The sequence below is a fragment of the Sander vitreus genome, chromosome 16, assembly GCF_031162955.1.
Source record: "Sander vitreus isolate 19-12246 chromosome 16, sanVit1, whole genome shotgun sequence".
Lineage (NCBI taxonomy): Eukaryota > Metazoa > Chordata > Actinopteri > Perciformes > Percidae > Sander > Sander vitreus.
This window is the reverse complement of record NC_135870.1, coordinates 4,483,493-4,504,247: the sequence shown is the minus strand read 5'-3', so window position 1 is coordinate 4,504,247 and position 20,755 is coordinate 4,483,493. Positions and strand designations below refer to the sequence as shown.

Genomic DNA, 20,755 nt, shown 5'->3' with positions numbered 1-20,755 from the left:
TTATGATCATGTTTTTGGAGTATCCTGTTTATGTGAGCCAATATCTGGGCTATTGTTTTTACTGGTAATGATCTTAGTAATCACTTAACGCCCCGCTGCCAAAGACTTATCTGTTTCTCAACCATTTATCGTCTTAACGTTGGCCTTTTTGGTATTAATGCATAAATGACAAGTTTTCATTACAGATTATTTTCTTCATTAATTGATTTGAAGTGACGTACTCGAATGTCTTGTTCGGTTTAACGATTTTCGGTTTACAATCCTATAAAACGGCGAGAAATCTGTAGGTTTGAGGAGCGTGAACCTGCGAAAGTCTGTTGACTGATGGAATAATTGTTTTATCTCTATTTAAGAAATGAACCAATGTCTTCTCCCCCCTCCCTTCTGCTCCCCAGTTCTCCCTGTTTGGTTCTCGCTCCGCCAGCAGGACCACCAACCCTCCCTCTTCCTCCTCCTCCTCTTCCTCTCCTGTGATTCCTCCAGCTCCGCCGGTGAAAAGGGTGGACCGACCGCCCTGCCCGCCTGGCCTTCCCGGTTGCTCCAGCCTCAGCAAAGCAGAGTTCCTGGAGCGTGTGCGGCGCAGTAACCAGGCCTGCCAGCAGGGGGAGTACGCCCTGGCTGTGCGTCTCTACAGCGAGGCCCTCACCGCCGACCCCCAAAACTGCATCCTGTACAGCAACCGCTCGGCTGCCTATCTCCGACTGGGCCAGTACAGCACCGCTCTGGACGACGCTATCAAAGCGCGTGTCATCAACCCCAAATGGCCCAAGGTAAGAGGCCTGACCCTCAGTCAAACTCTCCAAATGGTGAAGATACTGCAGCTGAGAGCAGGGGATGGATTTTATTAGGGGTGCACGATTCAGAAAATGTCACGATTCTAATCGATTGTTAGGCTCACGAGTCGATTCAAAATCAATTTTCGATTTAAAAACGATTCTCGGTTCAAAAAAACGATTCACAGTATGTAAATGTAGTTACTTTTCCCATATATATACATATATATGTGTGTGTGTGATGATGTATATATATATATATATATATATATATATATATATATATATATATGAGATAGTACATTCATGTGGATTTTTTATTTAGTATCTTTTATTGTCCATATTATTCATGTGGATTTGTGTGTTATTTGTTATTTCATCATCCTGTTTATGTTGTGTGTGTGTGTGATGTCTGTAAGCTACTGAGACCTTGAATTTCCCCCTTGGGGATCAATAAAGTATCTATCTGTCTATCATGTGATTGCCGTAGACATACAATTTAAAAAAAAAAAAATATATATATATATATATATATATATATGAATCGATTTTTGGAATTCTGCACACCCCTAGAGTGGATGTATCCATTAAGTGGATAGTTAGATGGATGTATGGATGAGCCTGCCTCTCCGAACCATCTCGTAATGGTATGTTATGTGTATATACACAGTATACTTTGGCGACTCAGCGTTTAGTTTATGCACAAGTCAACATTTTGAAGTGTCTTACATCACCTGTTGCTGAATATAATCGTTGCTTTTGTCCTGTGGTTGGCCGAGTTAGTGCCCGACAGACTTTAATTGGCTTCTCAGAAAAGAAACCCAGTCCTTGTTTCCCCTCTTTCCCTCCCAGATCCTGTCAGACATGTTGTTGTGCTGTAGTTTTTGATTGTTGCCGGTGTACAGCAGCCGAGCACAAGCCTGCTATTTAGATGCCGCAGTCCACATGTTGTGCTTTTATAGCGTAATGTTAAACTTACTGCTGAATAGTCTTTCTTTCTTTGTTTGACAAGTATGTTTCAAAGAGACAGCACACGGACATATATACCTCAACATAATGAGATAGCCCTGTAAATACGCTGGCGTTAGGAGACCGATGTGTGATGAGATGATGATGGAGAGCTGAACAACGAGACAGACTGTGTGTGATGTTTGCTGATGCATCGGTGCTTTCTGTACCTGTACATCATTACAGGAAGGCAAATAATAAAGTTCAGATAGAGTGTTAAGGGAGTGATTGTTGAAGGGAGACTAAGCTGATGAACACATCCAGTAATATAATATAATATACATTATTCTGAAATGAGCCATTCTGCTTATGAGTACTTTTACTTTTGGGTCTTTAAGAACATTTAGCTTCTAAAACGTTTGTACTTTGCTCAAATAAAAATTGAAATGCAAGGCATTTTCTTGTAACAGAGTATTTCTACACTGTGGTATTGATACTTTTACTTCAGTAAAATGCCTCGGTAGTTCTTCCACCACTGGAAAGGAGGGGATTTATCAGCCAACAGCAGTGCCTGTGAAATTGTGACATTAAATGAACTCTTAGGTTTTTTCATTGCTTTAATTTCCACTGATGTGTAAGAGAGAGTCGTCAAAATGTGCAGTGTTTCACATTTCCAGCGCATTGACTAGAGAGACTGCATCAAGTACTTCTTGACACTTGAAGTGGCTCTTTACATTTACCAACACAGCGAGGAAGTGAAGGATAGTGAGGGCTCAGAGAGTCTTTTAAAGCCATTCAGAAGAGAGGGAGAGAGGGAGAGAGAGAGAGAGGGAGAGAGAGGGGGAGTATGCAGGCAGGAGACCGGCTTTGCTGGGGCTACCTCTGTCTGGACGACTGGGGCCCGGCCAGCTTCGGCTCCACTTCCTTTCTCTGTGCGAGAGAATGGACGGAAGTGTGTGTGTGTGTGTGTGTGTGTGTGTGTGTGTGTGTGTGTGTGTGTGTGTGTGTGTGTGTGTGTGTGTGTGTGTGTGTGTGTGTGTGTGTGTGTGTGTGTGTGTGTGTGTGTGTGTGTGTGTGTGTGTGTGTGTGTGAGAGCTTCGCACGGCTGTTATTTTGTTTTTCAAACCCTGCCGAGGCCTTGGCCTGAGTTTGGCACTTAAAGACAATAACAGAAGCAGCATTCCTGTGTGTGTGTGTGTGGCGGTGTTATAGCATTCGGCTTGCTGCTGCATTCGCCATGGGTCAAATACAAGGTTAAGACTAATGAAGTACCAATAAGAGAGAGTCTTTCTGAGAGGGACGTTTTACTTCTGCTTGAATTCTCTCTTTCTGCTCTTCGCCCGGCCGGTCGGCTTTGCTCTCTTCTCTTTTCTTTTATTCTTGTCCGTTTGCCTCCCACAGTTTGTCCCATTGCTGCCTCGGTCGACTTTTCTGTTGGCACAACAGGCTCAAACACATACTCACTGTATCACACAAAAAGGCGACTCGGTCATGGGAACAGATGGGTGTAACTGGTCAGAAGTCGCATTTGTTTGTATGCTTATCTGGATAACAACACAGTACAGAATAACAAAACTTTGCGTTTTAAAGTTGTTTTCTTGTCGTTTTGTGTATCTCTTTTGTGCATTCAGTGCAAAAGCCTTTTGTTTCTTTGTGATTCAAATGAAGTCACATCACAGAAGTGCAACTGCTGCAGGAGCGAAAAAGCTTTTTCTTTTGACTGATTTTAGTGTTTTTCTCCCACAGACCCGACTGTTTTGTGTATGAATGTTTTGCTGTCGTCCTCGCTTTGTGGGTTTTTGTGAAGTTGTTAAGAACTTCCAAAGAGGCTCCCCCCCCCCCCCTCCCATCCCCCCACATACAGGTGCATTTATTCAGATCCTTAAACACATACCACTCTGGGAAACTTCAGCTTCTCTAGTCACAAATAAAGACGTCTGTTTGGCCCAGGAAAGAGGATGGAGGCGCTGTGGCTGACGTATGGCTGCACTACTGATCTGTTTTAGGATAAGAAAGCTTCACTTCACTGACCCTCGGCTAAACATTTGGGGTGGGGTATCTGGAGTATGGTGTAGTATATGATAATATATTTCTTTGCAACTTTGTGGACTGAAACCTTTTAATAATGTGGGTGTAAGTTAGGGTTAACATCCTAAATAGTTCCTAAATATTCTGCTCTGGGAGTAAGTGTAGCTGGAATCAGTGCAGATCATCAGTGAATGGCTCTCTGCTCTGAAGTAGAAGCCAACCAGATGGCAGCCAGCTACGCCTGTTTACACAGAAGGCCCCGGAGTCGGCTCAGGCTTCCCCTGTCATTAAGAAACTACTCTGCAACCACACGCTGCAAAAATATTACCGACATACGTGCACAGAAAGAGTCCCGTTTCTTTAAGTAGGACTCAGGACCTGAAATGGCCCGTTGAGGAAGGTTCCCCACATGACAGAGTTTAGCAGTTTATTATCATCTGATCTAAGAGGAGATTCAATCTCCCACGTTTGGGTTCCTCCCCAGTCCCGTGACTTAACCCTGGACTGTGTTGATGTGATGGTAATGTTCTCTGTTGTGTTCGTGCTGCATCCAAAATTGTGCCATGGAGAACTCAATCTGGGTTAGGAGGGTAATCCAGGACTTACTGCAGAGCATGTGAGGAGAGCAGCAGGGAGAGATTTCACTTCCAGTGCTCCACTTAAAGGAGCAGCGTGCAGGATTTAGTGGCATCTAGTGGTGGGGTTGCAGATTGCAACCAAATGAATACCCTCCCCTCATCCCCACCTTTCCAAGCGTGTAGTTAGTTGAACCTAGTCTCGCATTGCCAGACCCTCCTCCACAACTCTGCGGAGGAGGGTCTGTCTAGTCCACACAGCATTCCTGGATGGGAGAAAAACATGCTCTGGTTTATTGGCTTTTCTTTAAACCAATCACAATCGTCTTGGGCGGCGCTAAGCACCGGACACAATGACAGTACCTCTGCAAAATAGCCTCGGGAAGGAACTTGTTTTGGTGGAACGTGTACGTTCAAAAGTTGTTTTAGTCGTGCAACAGGAAACTCAGATTGGACAGATAGTCTAGCTAGCTGTCTGGATTTACCCTGCAGAGATCTGAGGAGCAGTTAACCGTAGTCCTCATACATCGACCAGAGTTTAGAACGCCAACACAAAAGAGGAAGGGGACAAAAATCCGGCGGAAAATAAGGGACATCCGGTGAAATTTCCGGTGGCACCTGAACAATCCCGGAAGTGGAACGTCGTAGATACAGACTAGTTGAACCTATGGTGGCCTTTAGGTAACGAGAAAACACAAAAGGCCCTCTCAAGATGCACGTTCGCTCCATGTGAGAGGATACGCTCCCTATGTAGATATGAAGGACTCATTCTAAGCTAACCACTACACAATTCTTATATTCTCATAAACATAATTATGAATATTATATTCCATTTCTGACAATAGCTCATCCCAAATCCTACACACTGCTTCTTTTAATTACTTTCTGTACTCACAGGGGCTCTTCGGGTGGCCCCATTCATTTATTTTAAGACTATTCTTTGGGCTTTTTATGCATTTTTATTTGATAGACAGGAAATGGATTGAAACCCGAGTGGCTGGCAATAAGTTATAAGTAGTTTAGTTGTAATGTGGAAACAACATGGACGCTACGGAGATTCATTTATTCATTGTTTATGTTTTTGATTCTTTCACAAACCTAAAACACAAAATTTCACACATTTTTTTTGTGTGAAATATTACACATTTCGTCATTGTAACGGAGCAATTTGTAAACAGCGCTCCATTTAAACTCATGTAAATGTCCATACATTACCTCTGCCAAGGTTATGTTTTTTTCGGTTAGGTTTGTTTGTTCCAAGTAGGCAGGATTAGAAAAACTAGCCTGCTTTTCATGGCACTTGGTAGAAGGGTGTAGCATGGGCGAAGGAAGAACTCACAAATTATTTTTCACTTTTGTCAGTGGGACATGGTGAAGGTCTGCGCTCTCAGAGTGCCCTTCTAGTTCTTCCTGTGCCATTGGAAACCACTCTGTGTACTTGATATATGTTTAATTGTGAGCTTGTCTGCAGACAAATTGCAGCTGACCTGCTGTGCACTGTACGGTTCCACAGTAATTAGTTGGAATTAAAGGTTTAAGTTTGGTTTCAGAAGTCACAAGTTCTTCTCTTTGACGACGACGACAAAAGAAATGAAAAACTTAGTGTGTGAAGGCCGTTGTGTTTATGTATTTATATCAATCTAGAAAACAACATATTGAATCAGGCTTTCTGAATGAATAGTAGTCTAATAAAACAAAAGCATGTAAATTGCAGGATAATTAAAACACCACTTGGAGGTTTTCCCATACCTGATACTTTATGATAGATAGATGTTGTATTTGATTCTGTTCTTTACTCTGTCTTTGTTAGGAGAATACTGACCATAAATTATAACATACATTGGATAATCTGTCATATCTGCAGGTATTCCTCCACCAATTAGAAGCTTGTAAAGAGTGATTACTGGACATGATACGTAGGGCTGGGTATCGAATTGGAAACTTTTTCGGCACTGACCCAATTGCTTCCTTAGTGTCGAGTATCGAAAAATTCCATCGTCATTTAATACCAAATTTAAATACCTAAGGAGTAAATCTCATCAGCGTCAGTGAGCCAATCAGCATGCAGCATGCTCCTACCAAGATCTAATAATGCTGCTGATTGGCTGTCTAACGTTACACGTCGTAGAGACACGCAGGAAAAACGTTACGCTCCCCTAGTAGGAGCTGAAAAATAAATTAAAAGTTTTTTGCTGTAATGTTCTAATTTCTTTTTGTTAAAGGTGCAGCAGGTAAGACTTCTAAAACTAACTTTCTGTCATATTTGCTGAAACTGACCCTATGTTCCAGTAGAACTACATGAAGCAGGTCATTTAAAAAGAAATCCAGCTCCTCTGGCTCCACCTACAGCCTGTAGTGAGATTTGCAAAAATCCACCGCTCCCTGTTCAGATGCACCAATCAGGGCCGGGGGGGGTGTCTAACTGCGTGTCAATCACTGCTCATGCACACGCATTCATTCTCCCTTGTGGGGGGAGGGGCTTAGGAGACCGTTTTGGGCTTTAGTGGAAAGGGGGGGGGGGGGGGAACCGGTATCAAAGTCACGGTATTGGTATCGGCACCGCTATCAAAGTAGTTTAAACGATACCCAGCCGTAGTAATACGTGGTTAACACATCAAAAACGTTTTCCTCCTCTCTCTTCTCCTCTAGTACAAAGACTCTGTTTAGAGATTTTAGTGAGTTAGTTCGGGCTGCAACTAAACATTATTTTCATCGTCGATTAATCTGTCGATTGTTTTCTTGATTAATGGATGAGTTGTTTGGTCTATAAAATGTCAGAAAATGGTGAAAAATGTGGATTATTGTTTCCCAAAGTCCAAGATGACGTCCTCAAATGTCTTGTTTTGTCCTCAACTCAAAGATATTCAGTTTACTGTCACAGAGGAGAGAAGAAACTAGAACAATATTCACATTTAAGGACCTGGCATCAGAGAAATTTTAATTTAATTTTATAAAAAAAATTACTCAAACCGATTATTCGATAATAATCTTTGACAACTTATCGATTAATTTTTGAACTTAAAAGTGAGGGCTACAAAAAAGGATTTCTTCATGTCCCTGTTATGGAAATTACGCCGTTGTTTGTAATAAATGAATCGGAGGCGGATCAACTGAAGAACACTGTCTCTGTTTTCACTCAGCACCTGAAGCCACACACGTGTGCAAAGATCCCTTTTCTTTCATTGCACCTTATAATTACCTCCAAATTCCACACTTATTTTCGGAAAACTTCTTCAGGAGCTGCAGAATAAAGCGTTACCAAACCTTCTTTATTGAGTCGTGTGCAAAATGAAAGGACAGGATGAAACGGTGATTTCTGCAGCGGCCACTAGAGAGCAGCATTGACGTGCCTGGGAGCTGCTTGGTCACAACCTCAGGGAGCTCAAACACAACTTTTCCTTTGTCCCGGCACTAAGCAGGCCTCTCATGACCCCGCATCACATGAGGCTCACAAACATGCACAATCCATGTAATCCGGCGCAGACTAACAGGCTGCACAGAGCCTCAGAGACAGGGTTGGCTCTGTCAGCTAGTGGAGGTGTAAATTACCATTATCGTTGCTTTAACTGGCTCAGTTTAAAACATCTTTTCTTTCCCGTTTCCTCTTCTTGGCCTAGAGCTGCAAAGCTGTATTGATAAACGATTAATCAGTTCAAGTCATTTGGAAAATTAAAAAGGAAAAATCCCTCTGATTCCACCTCCTTAAATCTGAATACTTTCTAGTTTCTTCTCTCCTCTGTGACAGTAAACTGAATATCTTTGAGATGTGGACAAAAAAACAGACCGAACAACTTATCCATTAATCGAGAAAATAGTCTACAGATTAATCGACAATGAAAATAATTGTTAGTTTAAGCTTACTCCCATTATCAGCAGCAGCAGATAAAGCTTTTTCTCAGCTTCCCATCTGGGGTTAACATGTTTGCAGAAAAGTGCACATCAGCAGCAAAATAGCCTGCAGCTCGCTCTCCCTTTCACACCCAGACTCCCACTCCCACTGCCTCTCGCCTGCAGAGCGCAATGACTTTTTAATTTCTCCTACAAGTGGAGTGGGCCTAATTGTCTGGTATTAATCGGGAGATATGCTCCTTCTTCTCTGCTTGCAGTGTTGGTTCATAGACTGCTGTAAGACATCAGCCAGACTCGCGCCAGACACTGCTGTCTCAGCAACCATCCTGAGCTACCCGTTCTTTATCCTCCTCCCTCGGCGTTCATCTCTCTTGCTCACAGCCGGGTGCCTCGGCTATCTGTGCAAAGAGAATTGCAAAGGACGGAGAAAGATAACAGCGGTGGGAGATAATGAAAGAGGGACTCAGTTGGACTTGATCATGGCAGGGTGTGTGACTTCTATCAGAATGGGAAAGAGTGACTATGAATGTCACAGGGTAAGGATTAAGGTCTCCGCACATACTCTCCACCCAGCTTTAGCAGTAACTGACTGGAGCAGAAGCAGCGCATGGTTGAATTTAAAGGGTTATGCCAATTTACTTACTTACTCCTCTTCATCCACCACCTTTGCCAGGTGATGTCCATCTTTATTTTATTTACTTTTTGGGGGCTTTTCCCTTTATTAGTAGTAGTGACAGTGGATAGACATGAAAGGGGGAGAGAGAAGGGGGATGGCACGCAGCAAAGGGCCGCAGGTGGGAGTTGATCCCGGGTCCCAGGTGGTGTCCAACTTAAGGCGACTTTTGTGATGCGGTCCTGCCCCATCCTCAACACGTGTCCCAGCCATCTCAGGAGTCTGTGCGTAATCTCCTTGGTGATGCTCCAGCTTCCTGTTTCCTTGTACAGTTCATTGTTGGAGATCTTATTAGGCCAAAAGATCTGGCATATTCGTTGGAGGCATCCATTCTGGAACACTTCCATTCTCTTCATGTCTGTTTTGACAACTCGCCAATTTACTATACTAACTACGCCAATTTAGTATCCAATAATTGTAGACAAATTTTCACTTTACAACGCCTCTACTCAACTCTGAACTCAACCTCATGGTGGCGCTGGAGGAAAAGTCAGAGGATTCATCCTCCGGGGAACACGAATGACATGAATGTATAAAAATTGTATGACAATCTATCCAGGGATGCTAATTTCTAAGTTGTTTTTTTTTTTTACCGATAATTAAGGGTGCATAATATATCGTTTACATACATATTGCAAAGACACTCATAGATTTTTTTTATCAATAGAATACTGGACTTTAAAGTGTCTTTTTTTTTTTTTAATGGTGCCTTTTATATTCAATTCAATGTTCAATTTATTCAATTAAAGAATCTTAGAAATAAGTTCCTGTTTCCTTTTTTAAATTCAACACACAATTTGTTGTATTTTAGCCGAATACCGAAAGCAGCAGAAATGCAGAACTGAACTACACTTTAATGTTGCTACGCTGTTTGTGTCAACTGCTATTGCTAACAAGCGCTGAACCGCTCAATGAAAAATCCGACTTGTAAATGGTACGCATTTCCCAGCTCCGGCTCCCGAGTTCCTCCCGATGTAACGCACTATAAGACCCAACGTTGTGATAAACCGTGAGTTATCATTTTGTTTTAATGGAGACCACTGGACCGTCGTGACTGTGTATACTGGAGCGCCATGCTTTGCTTTGGGAATTGTCGCTGTCGTGGATCTTTGTGACTTCCTGGTTCCCTCTCAGTATTTTGGAACAGAGTCGCATTGGAGTGAAGACAGAAAGAAGAGAGGCGAGATAAACAGCAGGGAGAATGACTCCTTAATAACGGGCTGTGTGTTGCTATTTCCGGACAGGAGGTTGAGGTTAATGAACAATCGCATTCCTGTGATTCCTGTGAAGTCTGTGGAGGCGGGCGGGGTTGCGTTTGAGCTTCAAAGAGAACGTGTTTTTTTTTTTTTTATCAATGTGATGGAGGAGTGTGTGTAATACAAGCAGGGTTCATATCCAAGCTCATGGCCTGAAATGTGGTTAAAACATTCATGTTCCCCTTTAGGATGCATTGTAATGATGTCTTTCTGACTTTCCATCCATCCATCAATCATCAGGTCAAATCTTAAATTTGTCCTTTGGTTTATGACCAAATAAATACAAATGAGTTTTAGTGCTAATATTCGCATGCTTACAGGCTTTGCTAAGATGGTGAACATGGTAAACACTAACCAATAACAATGAAGCTCTGTGGTACAGAGGACTAATATATTTCAAGCTGTAGGATCAATACATTGTTAGTTTAATGATCTAAGCGCATGGCGCAGGTGCGTTTAGGGCGAGTCCAAATCCACTTTTGCTAGTTTGACGGTGTAAAAAAGGGTCCGTGCGCCGGGCGCATGGTTCAAAAGGGTTGTACTTAGTGTCTTCATTAATTCATAAGTGTGTTTTGGGCGTAACATGCAATAAACCAATCAGAGTGTCATCTCCCATTCCCTTTTAAAGGACAATTCCGGCGCAAAACGAACCTAGGGGTTAATAACAGATGTGTACCCACTCGATCGTTCTCTGGGACATGTTTTGATGCTAATCGAATGTGTTTGTAGCTTGAAACAAGCTAGCGCGGACCGCTGATTAGCTTACAACGCTAGCATTCGGGGCACAGGGAAAGTAAAAACAAATCGCTATTTATACCACTAAAAAGGCTCAAAATATCAAGAGACCCCGAGGTAAGCTGGAGGTCTCTCAGACCGGTCTCGTAAATAAGAGGCTTTTATTTCGCCGTTGACGGTTCGTTTGTTTAAATACCACAACACATGTCCATCATAAGATTAACGGGAACCTGTGGTTAACCGTCTTTTCGGAGTTAAACTCCACAAGCATGTCCTGCGGCTGGCCGGCCGTCACACACACACACACACACACACACACACACACACACACACACACACACACACACACACACGGTCAGAGCGCAGCAGGCAGAGGCGGGGGAGAGAAATACCAGTTTCTCTTCGGGAGACTTGTTTAAATTATGACAAATATGCTATATACATTAGATTTAGTTTAGTTCATACTTTTTTGGTGTATTTGTTTTCTGATTTTAACGCTATAAAGACCGTTGCTGTGCTTGCGTCACTCCCTTACTCCTCCTACCAGTTCCTATGGCCACTTGGCCAGTGCGAATGCAATTGGAAAAAATGGTTTTGGGGAGAGTAGTTAGTAGATCTGTTTAGAAGTGGACTTTTCCTATAACTATGTTCCTGTAACTACTTGGTTGGAAAGCGGCTAATAACTTCCCGCTGCCTCAAGATAGCAATACGCCAAGAATGCACCTGAACACACCTCCCTGTAAGACCAGCACGCCCCATGGGCGCAAAGATGGGCGCAGGTGCAGGTCCTCATTCTTTAAGGTAGTTTATTGGGACTTTTATTCTTTCTTTTTCTAGATTGAGAAGTCACCATCATGTTGTGTTTGAGGCAAAACTGAGAAACCTTTGGGATACCATTGAGTTGGTTCTAGGTCAATGTAATGACCTAGGAATGTGATGTATTTTTTTCTATGAGCAAAACTATCTTTGCGTCCATGTTGCCCCCTTCATCCACCATCATGCTCAACTAAAACCTTTCATATCAGCCTAGATGCCCCTTCATGTTGCATACTTGTTCCAGTGGTCACACAGACTGGCGAGAGAGAGTGTGTGTGAGTGTGTATATGTGTGTGTGTGTGTGTGTGTATGTCTGTGCGCCCTGTCACCATGGAAACAATGGTTGAAATTATAGATTATCTTTGTTCTTTTGTGAAATTGTTCTCAGGATTTACGAGCTCAGATGAGGGGTGTGTGTGTGTGTGTGTGTGTGTGTGTCATGGTCTGAGAAGAGGAAAATCACTTGAAACATGAAATTCATGAAATTAAAAAACTGTGGATTTTGGCCTTTAGCTGCTTCCCAAGGGGACATGGTTCTTATTTGGCTTTTGTCTCTTGTATTTCCTGTTCTGTGTTCCCATCTCAGATCTTTCTGTCAAAGAATGTAACTTAACCTGGAAACACCGGACGCTCCTGGATGATGTAACAAACATATAGGTTTATGTCGTGACCACCAGGCTTAATTTAGTTCAACTTTTTTTCAGTTTTGTCCGTCAGTTTGGCGGACGGCTACTATACCCATAATACCCATGAGACTCAGCAGCCGTTGGTATGGAGAAAAACCAGTCGGGCACAAATCAGAGCCGTGATTGGATGTTTGGAACTTGTTCTCCGAAGGCTTGTACTGTTAACAACACAGTTTTACCTCTGCTTTACCTTCTCTGTTTGGTCTGTCTGTCTGTCTGTCAGCAGGATTACAGAAAAACTGCTGTCCTGATTTTTATGAAACTTGATAGAACGGTGTTGCATGGGCCAAGAAAGAACCCATTATATGTTCGAGCGGATCCAAATCGCAGGGCGGATACACAAATGTTTTCATTGCTATTTTTACTTGCATAAAAGATCTGAGTACTTCTTCCATCACTGAGTCAGGTAACATTTTCTATAGGAAGAATTAACGGGACTTTTGGTTCACGGGAACCAGGGTTGTCCGAAATAACTCCTCCCACTTCACGCCTCAACAGTGTGAGTTCGGAAGTGAAAATCACGTTCATTTTCCCCATAAGAAATTGCTGCTCCTGTAGAAGCCACAAGTCCGTATGAAATCAACCTTTCTTTAAGAAAAACCTGTTTTATTTGTGACACTACCCAACAGCGACGTCTCTGATTGGTGGAACTTGCTGTTACAATGGAAATGTTTACCGCGCACCGCGAACCCACGAACGATTAGAGCGAGATTCTACCACTGAAGTTTCTGTACACAGTCTTGCACCTTTTGCCTTTTTTGCCGTTTTGAAAATGTTATTTTGCGGCAAATCAAATCTTTTATGGTCACGGTTCATCTCGGAGCGGGCTGGCTTGGTTCCAGACCAAATTTTTTTTTTTTATTTAAGCATTAAATGAAATGCAAAATCGGAACCAGAGCTGTTCAAAAAGTGGGCGGTAACTGTAAGCTCTATTATAACAATGAAAAAACAACAACTTCCAAATAGAGAAAAAGCTCCTCACTATCAAAGTCAAATAGTGTGTAAAAGCCCCTTTCACGCTCTCCTCACCATTGAACCAAACACAATTACCGGATCTTCTGGTTGGCAGGGCCCCAGCGACACTGTGCCAAGCTGCCAGGCGTGCTGCCTCACCGGGCATATGTGCCACCAACTGTCCCTCTGAGCTCCACAAAGAGGATCAATAATAACCAGACCCAAACGGAATCTGCAGGATTTCTTTTTACAGTTTTTAGCGGTGATCCTGAATTAAAACCTGCGAAATTTAGCAGACTGTTTTTCTGCTCAGGGTGGAGATGTGTTAAAGGTGCTCTGTGAGTTCCTGCATGGTTTCAGCGCGATTTTCATTTTTGTCTCAAATCGTAGGCATCTCTCCTTGATCCGCTAGCTGCCTGCCCCCTGAACACACCGTGAAAAAGCCCGGTCTCTGGAGACAACACAGGGGTCGTAAACATCAAACAAACACCAAACACCAAAATACAACGAACCACTCCAGCCAATCACTGACAAGATGGTTGGGGGAGGGGGTGGGGGTTAGTGACAGTTAGGCCACGTCCACACGTACCAAAACGATCTTTTTTTTACCCGACTTCCCTGGATTCGTTTCAAGGATTTTTCCCTCTATACGGATCCAGGTGTAAATGACTCAACGCACTACTTCATATTCCAGGCCTATAGGCGGCGCTGTTTCTGCTACAGAAATTCACCAAAACAGAGAGAAGAAGAGTTAACTTCCCATCATAACATGACCAGCTAGACTAACGTTCTCTTAATACATCCAACTTTCACCACTCCTCATTTTATGAAGGCCTCCGCAAGGAAACGTGTCTTTCTTTACATTGTATAATGTGCTGTTGGATTGCTTTTTATTTTGCAGTTCTGTCTGCCATCGGACATGATTGCAGCGCGCTAGCTGGCAGAGCTAACGTTAGCGCGCTAACGTTATGTTCCGTGCGACGCTGATGATTACAAAAAAAAAAAAACACACATGATCCGGCCTACATGTTGATTCTTCGTCGTCTTAATGTGGAAATGTTGGAGCCATGAACGCAGGCATCAAAGGATTGATGAACGCAGCACTCAGCAGTTTCCCAAGCAGATATGAGCGAATTCTCTCTTGTATTTTCCAGCTTATCTTTATCCCCAAAATGAAATTGCATGTTCATGATTTCAAGTGAAACTCTTCGAAAGCTGCATGTGCTTTTTTTCCCCCTTCTCTACTGAAGATACTGCAGGGAGAATAATCGGAATGAAATAGTAATCAAATATGCTGCTTTCACATGTTCAGGTCTCCTCCACAGAGACTGGGATCATCTTGTGCACTGATTGCTCAGGATCGGTAGACTTTACAATATTTAATTAGCATTATTATTTCAATTTATGTCTTAACATTAGCCTTTATTAACCAATCTAGTCATCTGTGGCATGTTTCATGTATGTTTCTGTGTAAAAAGTCCTAATCCAATCCTTCAAACACAAACGGAAGCATTGTGGATTAATCACAAGTTATTTTCTTTCTTTGGGTTTATACAATGTCAGAAAATAGTGAAAATGCCCGTCACAAAGCTAACAAGATGTCTTGAGATGACTTCTTTGTAAGTATAATATGAAACATTTGCGATTAAAATGTCTAAAAAGAATAGAGCCAGATTATGTATGTTGTTGAGTTGTGTACTTACATTATCCCAAATGTTTCCAACAATGTTCAAATGTTCAGAAATCTGTAATTGTATTCACGGTACCGCTCCGTTACATTTGGTCGTCATACTCCCTTAATTGACTTCTTATCCAGTTTTAAGCCACATTTTTACGATACTATTTTTGATCTTGGTGGTTTCCTCTATGTATTTTAAGTGGATGAAGGATTTTAGTCACCGAACATCTGGAGCTTAAGTTCTCAGAGAAACGAGCAAAGAAAATGTTAGCGGCAGCTCGGTTTGCAGCCTCTTCGCCGACGAGCCCAACAGCATCGGAGAAACACGGATTTTTAACATGAAGCTGCTTTATTCAGTGTTTTTACCGCTTTTATTCAGCAGCGGGTCCGTTTTGTTTCGGAGAGGAGGAGCCCTCTGTGGAAAAAAACCTCCTGAACGAGGAACACTGAAGGAATCCTAACCGGGAGAAAGTGACTGCAATGATGCCAGTGCCAATGACTGTCTTTCTGTCTTTTTTATGGTTTTGATCGAGAGATCCTGAGTATTTTTCAAGCACAAATGCGAAACATTCACTGACTCCAACATAAAGTCAACTGAATATCTTTGGGTTTTTTGGACTGTTGGTTTGACAAAACAAGACCTCTAAAGACGTTAACTTAAACTCGAGGAAATTGGGATTTTCTTTGAACCTGTTTTCTGACATTTTATAGACAAAACAACAAATTAAACGGAAAGAAAATGGACAATAATCGGTAATAGGAATACTTAGCTGCAGCCCTACAGTGTTGAACATAGATGAATTCTTTGTACCTTCAGTAATCTGTTAATTGCAGAATAACAGCCTTCGTGCCAAAGGTGTGAATGTCTCCGACATGTTCTCAGCACCTTCTCTCCGACGCTCTCTGACGCTCTCTCCTGTTGTATCCAGACGACGAGTGTTATGTCAGCTGGTTAAATGTGACCTTCAGCTCTGTCCTGAGGGACCAGAGCGGGCTCGGTGTTCAGCGCTCCACCAACACACAACACTAATACAGTGGAATATCACCAGAGCTGAGTTTACGTGTGTGTGTGTGTGTGTGTGTGTGTGTGTGTGTGTGTGTGTTAAAGAGCGAAATATGCAACCTTGCCATGAGGCACGAAGAGATCAAATTAGCTATTAGACGAGTAAGCTCACACACACACACACACACACACACACACACTCTGACTCTTCCATTGACTACATGTTGTGATTTATTTTCTCTTGGACGTGTGTGTGTGTGTGTGTGTTTGTTGTGTGTGTTGTACAGGATCAATATGATCTGTGCAGGATGATAACACTGATGCTGTTGACTCCAGGATGACCTGTGTATGATGAGAAGGACATTTATCTCTCGACATTCACGCCATCTCTCACACACACACACACACACACACACACACACACACACACAATGTAGACCTGTAAAGTGACTCTGCTCTGTTTATGTTGAACTTGCTACCAGTCGTCCATATTAGGCCTGCAGCTATCGATTATTACTAAGCTATATAGTAATATAGAAATATTATTTGTAAAACATCCTATATACAATAACCCATTATTTTACCATTAATTCATGTAAAGTGTGAATATCTAAATACATGTCTGAAAGACATATTCTCTATGATATCATGATTCAGTGTGTTGGCAGTCAGAGGTGATCAACATATTGATCCTGAGGGTGCAGAGGTGTTGCACACACCCCTCACCCCTCCTCCCCCGTTCCTTCCCGCTCTCACTCAATTCACATGGGGAAGAAATCAATGGCACACACACACACACACACACACACACACACACACACACACACACACACACAGCTGGACTGATCTGATAACCAAACACACCCTCTCCGGTGTTCCACCCCTGAACTCTTGACCTGCACTTGTGTAATTCACAGCCGTGTGTGTGTGTGTGTGTGTGTGTGTGTGTGTGTGTGTGTTTCACATTGATTAGTCTACTGTACAGTCTCTTTCCAGACCACCAACCGTTCTTGTTCCCACCGACTGCACAGCAACATTTCTGATTGATAAAAGCTCTCCATCAGCATCGCGGAGAGCTTTCACTCTCGGCAACAGATGCACAATGTGTCAAACATCTTTAACCAAAGCTTCCTTATCCGGTGCTGGAATAAAATTGGATGCAACACACTTGTACATTTGCCTGTGATTCATGCTGGTTCCAACTCCACCTGCAAAGGTCAAGTGATTATTATTCTGCTCAGTTATCACAAACTCAATGGGAGCTTCATTATTGGATACACATGAGGATTTCTCCTCACATGCAGAATAATAGTGAACAAAGTCTCTTTTTTTTGTCAGGTATCTATAGGATGAGATTGTCCATCCCTCAAAGTCCAAGGAGATGTCTTTTTTTTGTTTTTTTTCCAAAATCCAAAATCATTCAGTTTAATGTGATTATTAAACAGAAATAAGCAGGAAATCTCCAAATTTGAGAAGCTGAAAACTGCATTTTCTGCCATTTTTGCGTGAAGAGTTACTTTAACGATTAATTGATCAAAATAGTTGGCAATTATTCTGTCGATCGACTAATCAATTAGTCGCTAAGCTCCGGACGCAGTGACGGTGGCTCTACAAAATACTATCAAGAAGGAAGTTGTTATGGTGGAACATTTTCACCCTGCAAAAGAAAACGCCACATATAATATTAAATGAAGTGAACTGTTCACACAATACAGTAATGTGAGCTATTTAAATGTGCTGGATACATGGTTAAACGTAATTTGCTCTTACCAGTGTATCGCCATTTGTATTTTGTCATTAGGAAATCCCACTAATCGGTCCCAAAACATCCCAGTTAGAGACTATAAACGTTAGGTATAAACAGGAGGCATAAGGATTGACGGCATCATTGATATCAATGACTAAAGTGAGCAGACAGGGCATGTTTAAACAAACCAAGTCGTGAAATGTATGTTATTTCAACAGGTAAATTGTTCCCATCTGCTGGAGCCTTAAACTTGTTGCTCTCCTGACAAAACATATCTGGCAAAGCAGATTATATAAACACAATGTCTAGGAGACAGAGCTACCGTCAGAGCCTCAAAAGCAACATTTGGCAGAACAAAGCAGATAATAAGGGGTGAGATTGGAGAGAGAGGATGCTGTCGGTAACAACAGCAGGTGAAATACCTGGCTGCAAAGAAGAATGAGCGGATTAGACAGGTGTGTGTGTGTGTCCGTGTGTCCATGTGTGGTAGCAAAGATGAATGGTCTCATTTGTGGCGTGCGCCTGGAGGCCACACAGAGCGATGCAGCCGTGCTGCTGCAGACTTTCAGACCGTGTCCACTCAAAATGCTGATAAATCTCAAAACACCTTTTGTGTGTCAAACGTTTTGTTCACACAAACATTTTTGGATTTTTCGCCATCCACGCTGAAACGCCATGAAAAATAGAAACATAGTTGAATGTCTAAACATCTATTTTTCTTTCTGTGGGTTTTGTTGTGTTTTTGTTTGTCCGTGTCAGAAGGCTGGAGGCTTCTGAAAGCGAGTCCTCCGAATCAAACACAATTCATTTAATCACTGCCTTCCAAAACAGTTTCAAAACGAACAGCGGCCTCCTGTGGCAAAGTTGTTAATACTCCTTTTCTCACCACGGACAAGAGTCGTCATCCCTAGAGGTCTTTGTCACTTGAACATTAGTCTATGTCCACGACGTTCCATTTCCGGGATTGTTCAGGTGCCGCCCAAAATTCCGCCGGATGACCCTTATTTCGGCCAGATGTCCGTCACCTTCCGCTTAGTTTGTGTTGGAATTTAAACTGCGGTTGATTTCTGAGGACTATGGTTAACTGCTCCTCAGATCTCTGCAGGGTAAATCCAGACAACTAGCTCGACTATTTCAAGTCAAGTGGGTTTTATTGTCATTTCAACCATATACACTGTATATAGTTGAAGTGCCCATATTATGCTCATTTTCAGGTTCATAATTGTATTTTAAGGTTGTACCAGAATAGGTTTACATGGTTTAATTTTCAAAAAACACCATATTTTTGTTGTACTGCACAGCTCTCTCTCACTGCTGCAGATCCTCTTTTCACCTGGTCTCTGTTTTAGCTACAGAGTGAGACCTCTTTCCTTCTACTTCTTCTGTACTATCTTTGATTGCACATGCGTAGTAGCTCAGATGTAGATCATGTCAGCTAGCTAGCTCCATAGACGGTAAAAGAAAGGCTGTTTCTCCAACTTCGGTCAGTTACAAGGCAGGATTAGCTGGGAGACTTCTAAACGAGGGCGCACATGGAAGTTGTTCTTTTGTAGATTATGGTGAACTTGTGTGTGTTGTAGCAGTGCTTTGCTATTGAGAACGAGCTAGCATGCTAGCGTTAGCATTAGCGTTAGCATGCTAACGCTAATGCTAACGAGCTAACGGTTGCGGTTAGCCAGCTCGTTCCGGCTTGTGATGTCACAAGCCGTGCCGATTTTGAACAGCTCACCCAGAGACTGAAGGCAGGACACATTCAGAAACCGTATCTCACTCAGAACAGCATGGATGGATTTTTTACAAAGTTTGTATGCGTGTGGAAGCACCAGAGACACAAAAGAACACCCCAAATCCCAGAAAAAGTATTTTTTTCATAATATGGGCACTTTAAACAAAATAACGTTTCACCATGGATTAAGTGGTGTTACATTTAAAATATATAAAAACGACTTCATATACAGTAACAACGACATAACGACATTTGAGACAGGTTACATTTAGTGCACACACATTATAGACTTTACATAAAGTGCAATTACTACTTAAAGTAGAGCATTTAAGACAGACAAGGGACAGGACAGACAACGAAAGACGGGGCATAAGTAGACTTGTAACAGAGCACTGTTATATCTGTCCAATCCAAGTGCGTAACTTTTGGGTTCAACACTCGGGGGAGGCGGTTGAGATCTCCACTTTTCAGCAAAATTGAAATTTTGAGCATATCAAACACTTACTTTCCTGCATTCTGTTGATTTTTTTCTGCAACAATTCGTGCCTTTTCTGCATCAATTTATGGTGCAAATGTGTTGCATTATGTTAAGGAAATTATGAGATATTTGGGGGGGTTGTACGGGCCAGTTCTGATTATTGGGGGGGGTTGTTGTTACGGAACAGCACTGGAGGTTGGACCAAAAAGCAGACGTGATACAGGAAATACGTTTAAGTGATTTAATAAAGATAAACATATACAGAGAATAGTGCAAGGGGGTGTCGTGTCCAGGGGATCCAGTGGTGAGTGGTGGGTACAGTGCGCTCCCCAGAGGGTTCCCAGTTAATAAGTGTCTCTTGTTTGTGGCGTCGACCACGTGGAAATGGCGTCCTCCAAAGTCCAACAAACAATTCCAACACGTGGCAAACTTCCTTGAATACAGAGAGAAACAGGCAGGCAGGCAGGATTCCCAAAACTGGAACAGGCAGAATCCTGAAAAACAGGAATTACAGGGAACAGGAATACCGAGACACCCACGGGTAGACTAACACACACAATGTCCAAAAACAGAAACAATTACCTGACAACAGACAAAGGAAACACACACAGACTAAATACACAAGTAAACGAGCGTTAACAAGGGGCAGGTGACTCAAGGGCTGGGAAACAGGTGAAAGACATCAGACAATCACAAAGGCGGGAAAACCAAAAGAGAGGAAGTAAAACAAGACAAGACGAGACAGAAAACCAGACTACCAAAATAAAACAGGAAACCGAAACATACACAACCATGACAGTTGTAACCCAGAAACCAGAGCACGTTTTTCT

The 20,755-nt window shown here is 42.4% G+C and overlaps 1 protein-coding gene across 2 annotated transcripts in view; it reads left to right on the top strand.

Annotated features, from left to right (window-relative positions):
* ttc28 (tetratricopeptide repeat domain 28) overlaps positions 1–20,755 on the top strand; it is a 156,202-nt gene that overhangs the window by 12,324 nt on the left and 123,123 nt on the right. For both annotated transcript variants that reach the window (XM_078271274.1, XM_078271273.1), the window contains exon 2: positions 396–770. In XM_078271274.1, the coding sequence (XP_078127400.1) occupies positions 396–770 (375 nt within the window). The remainder of the gene's footprint in view (positions 1–395; positions 771–20,755) is intronic.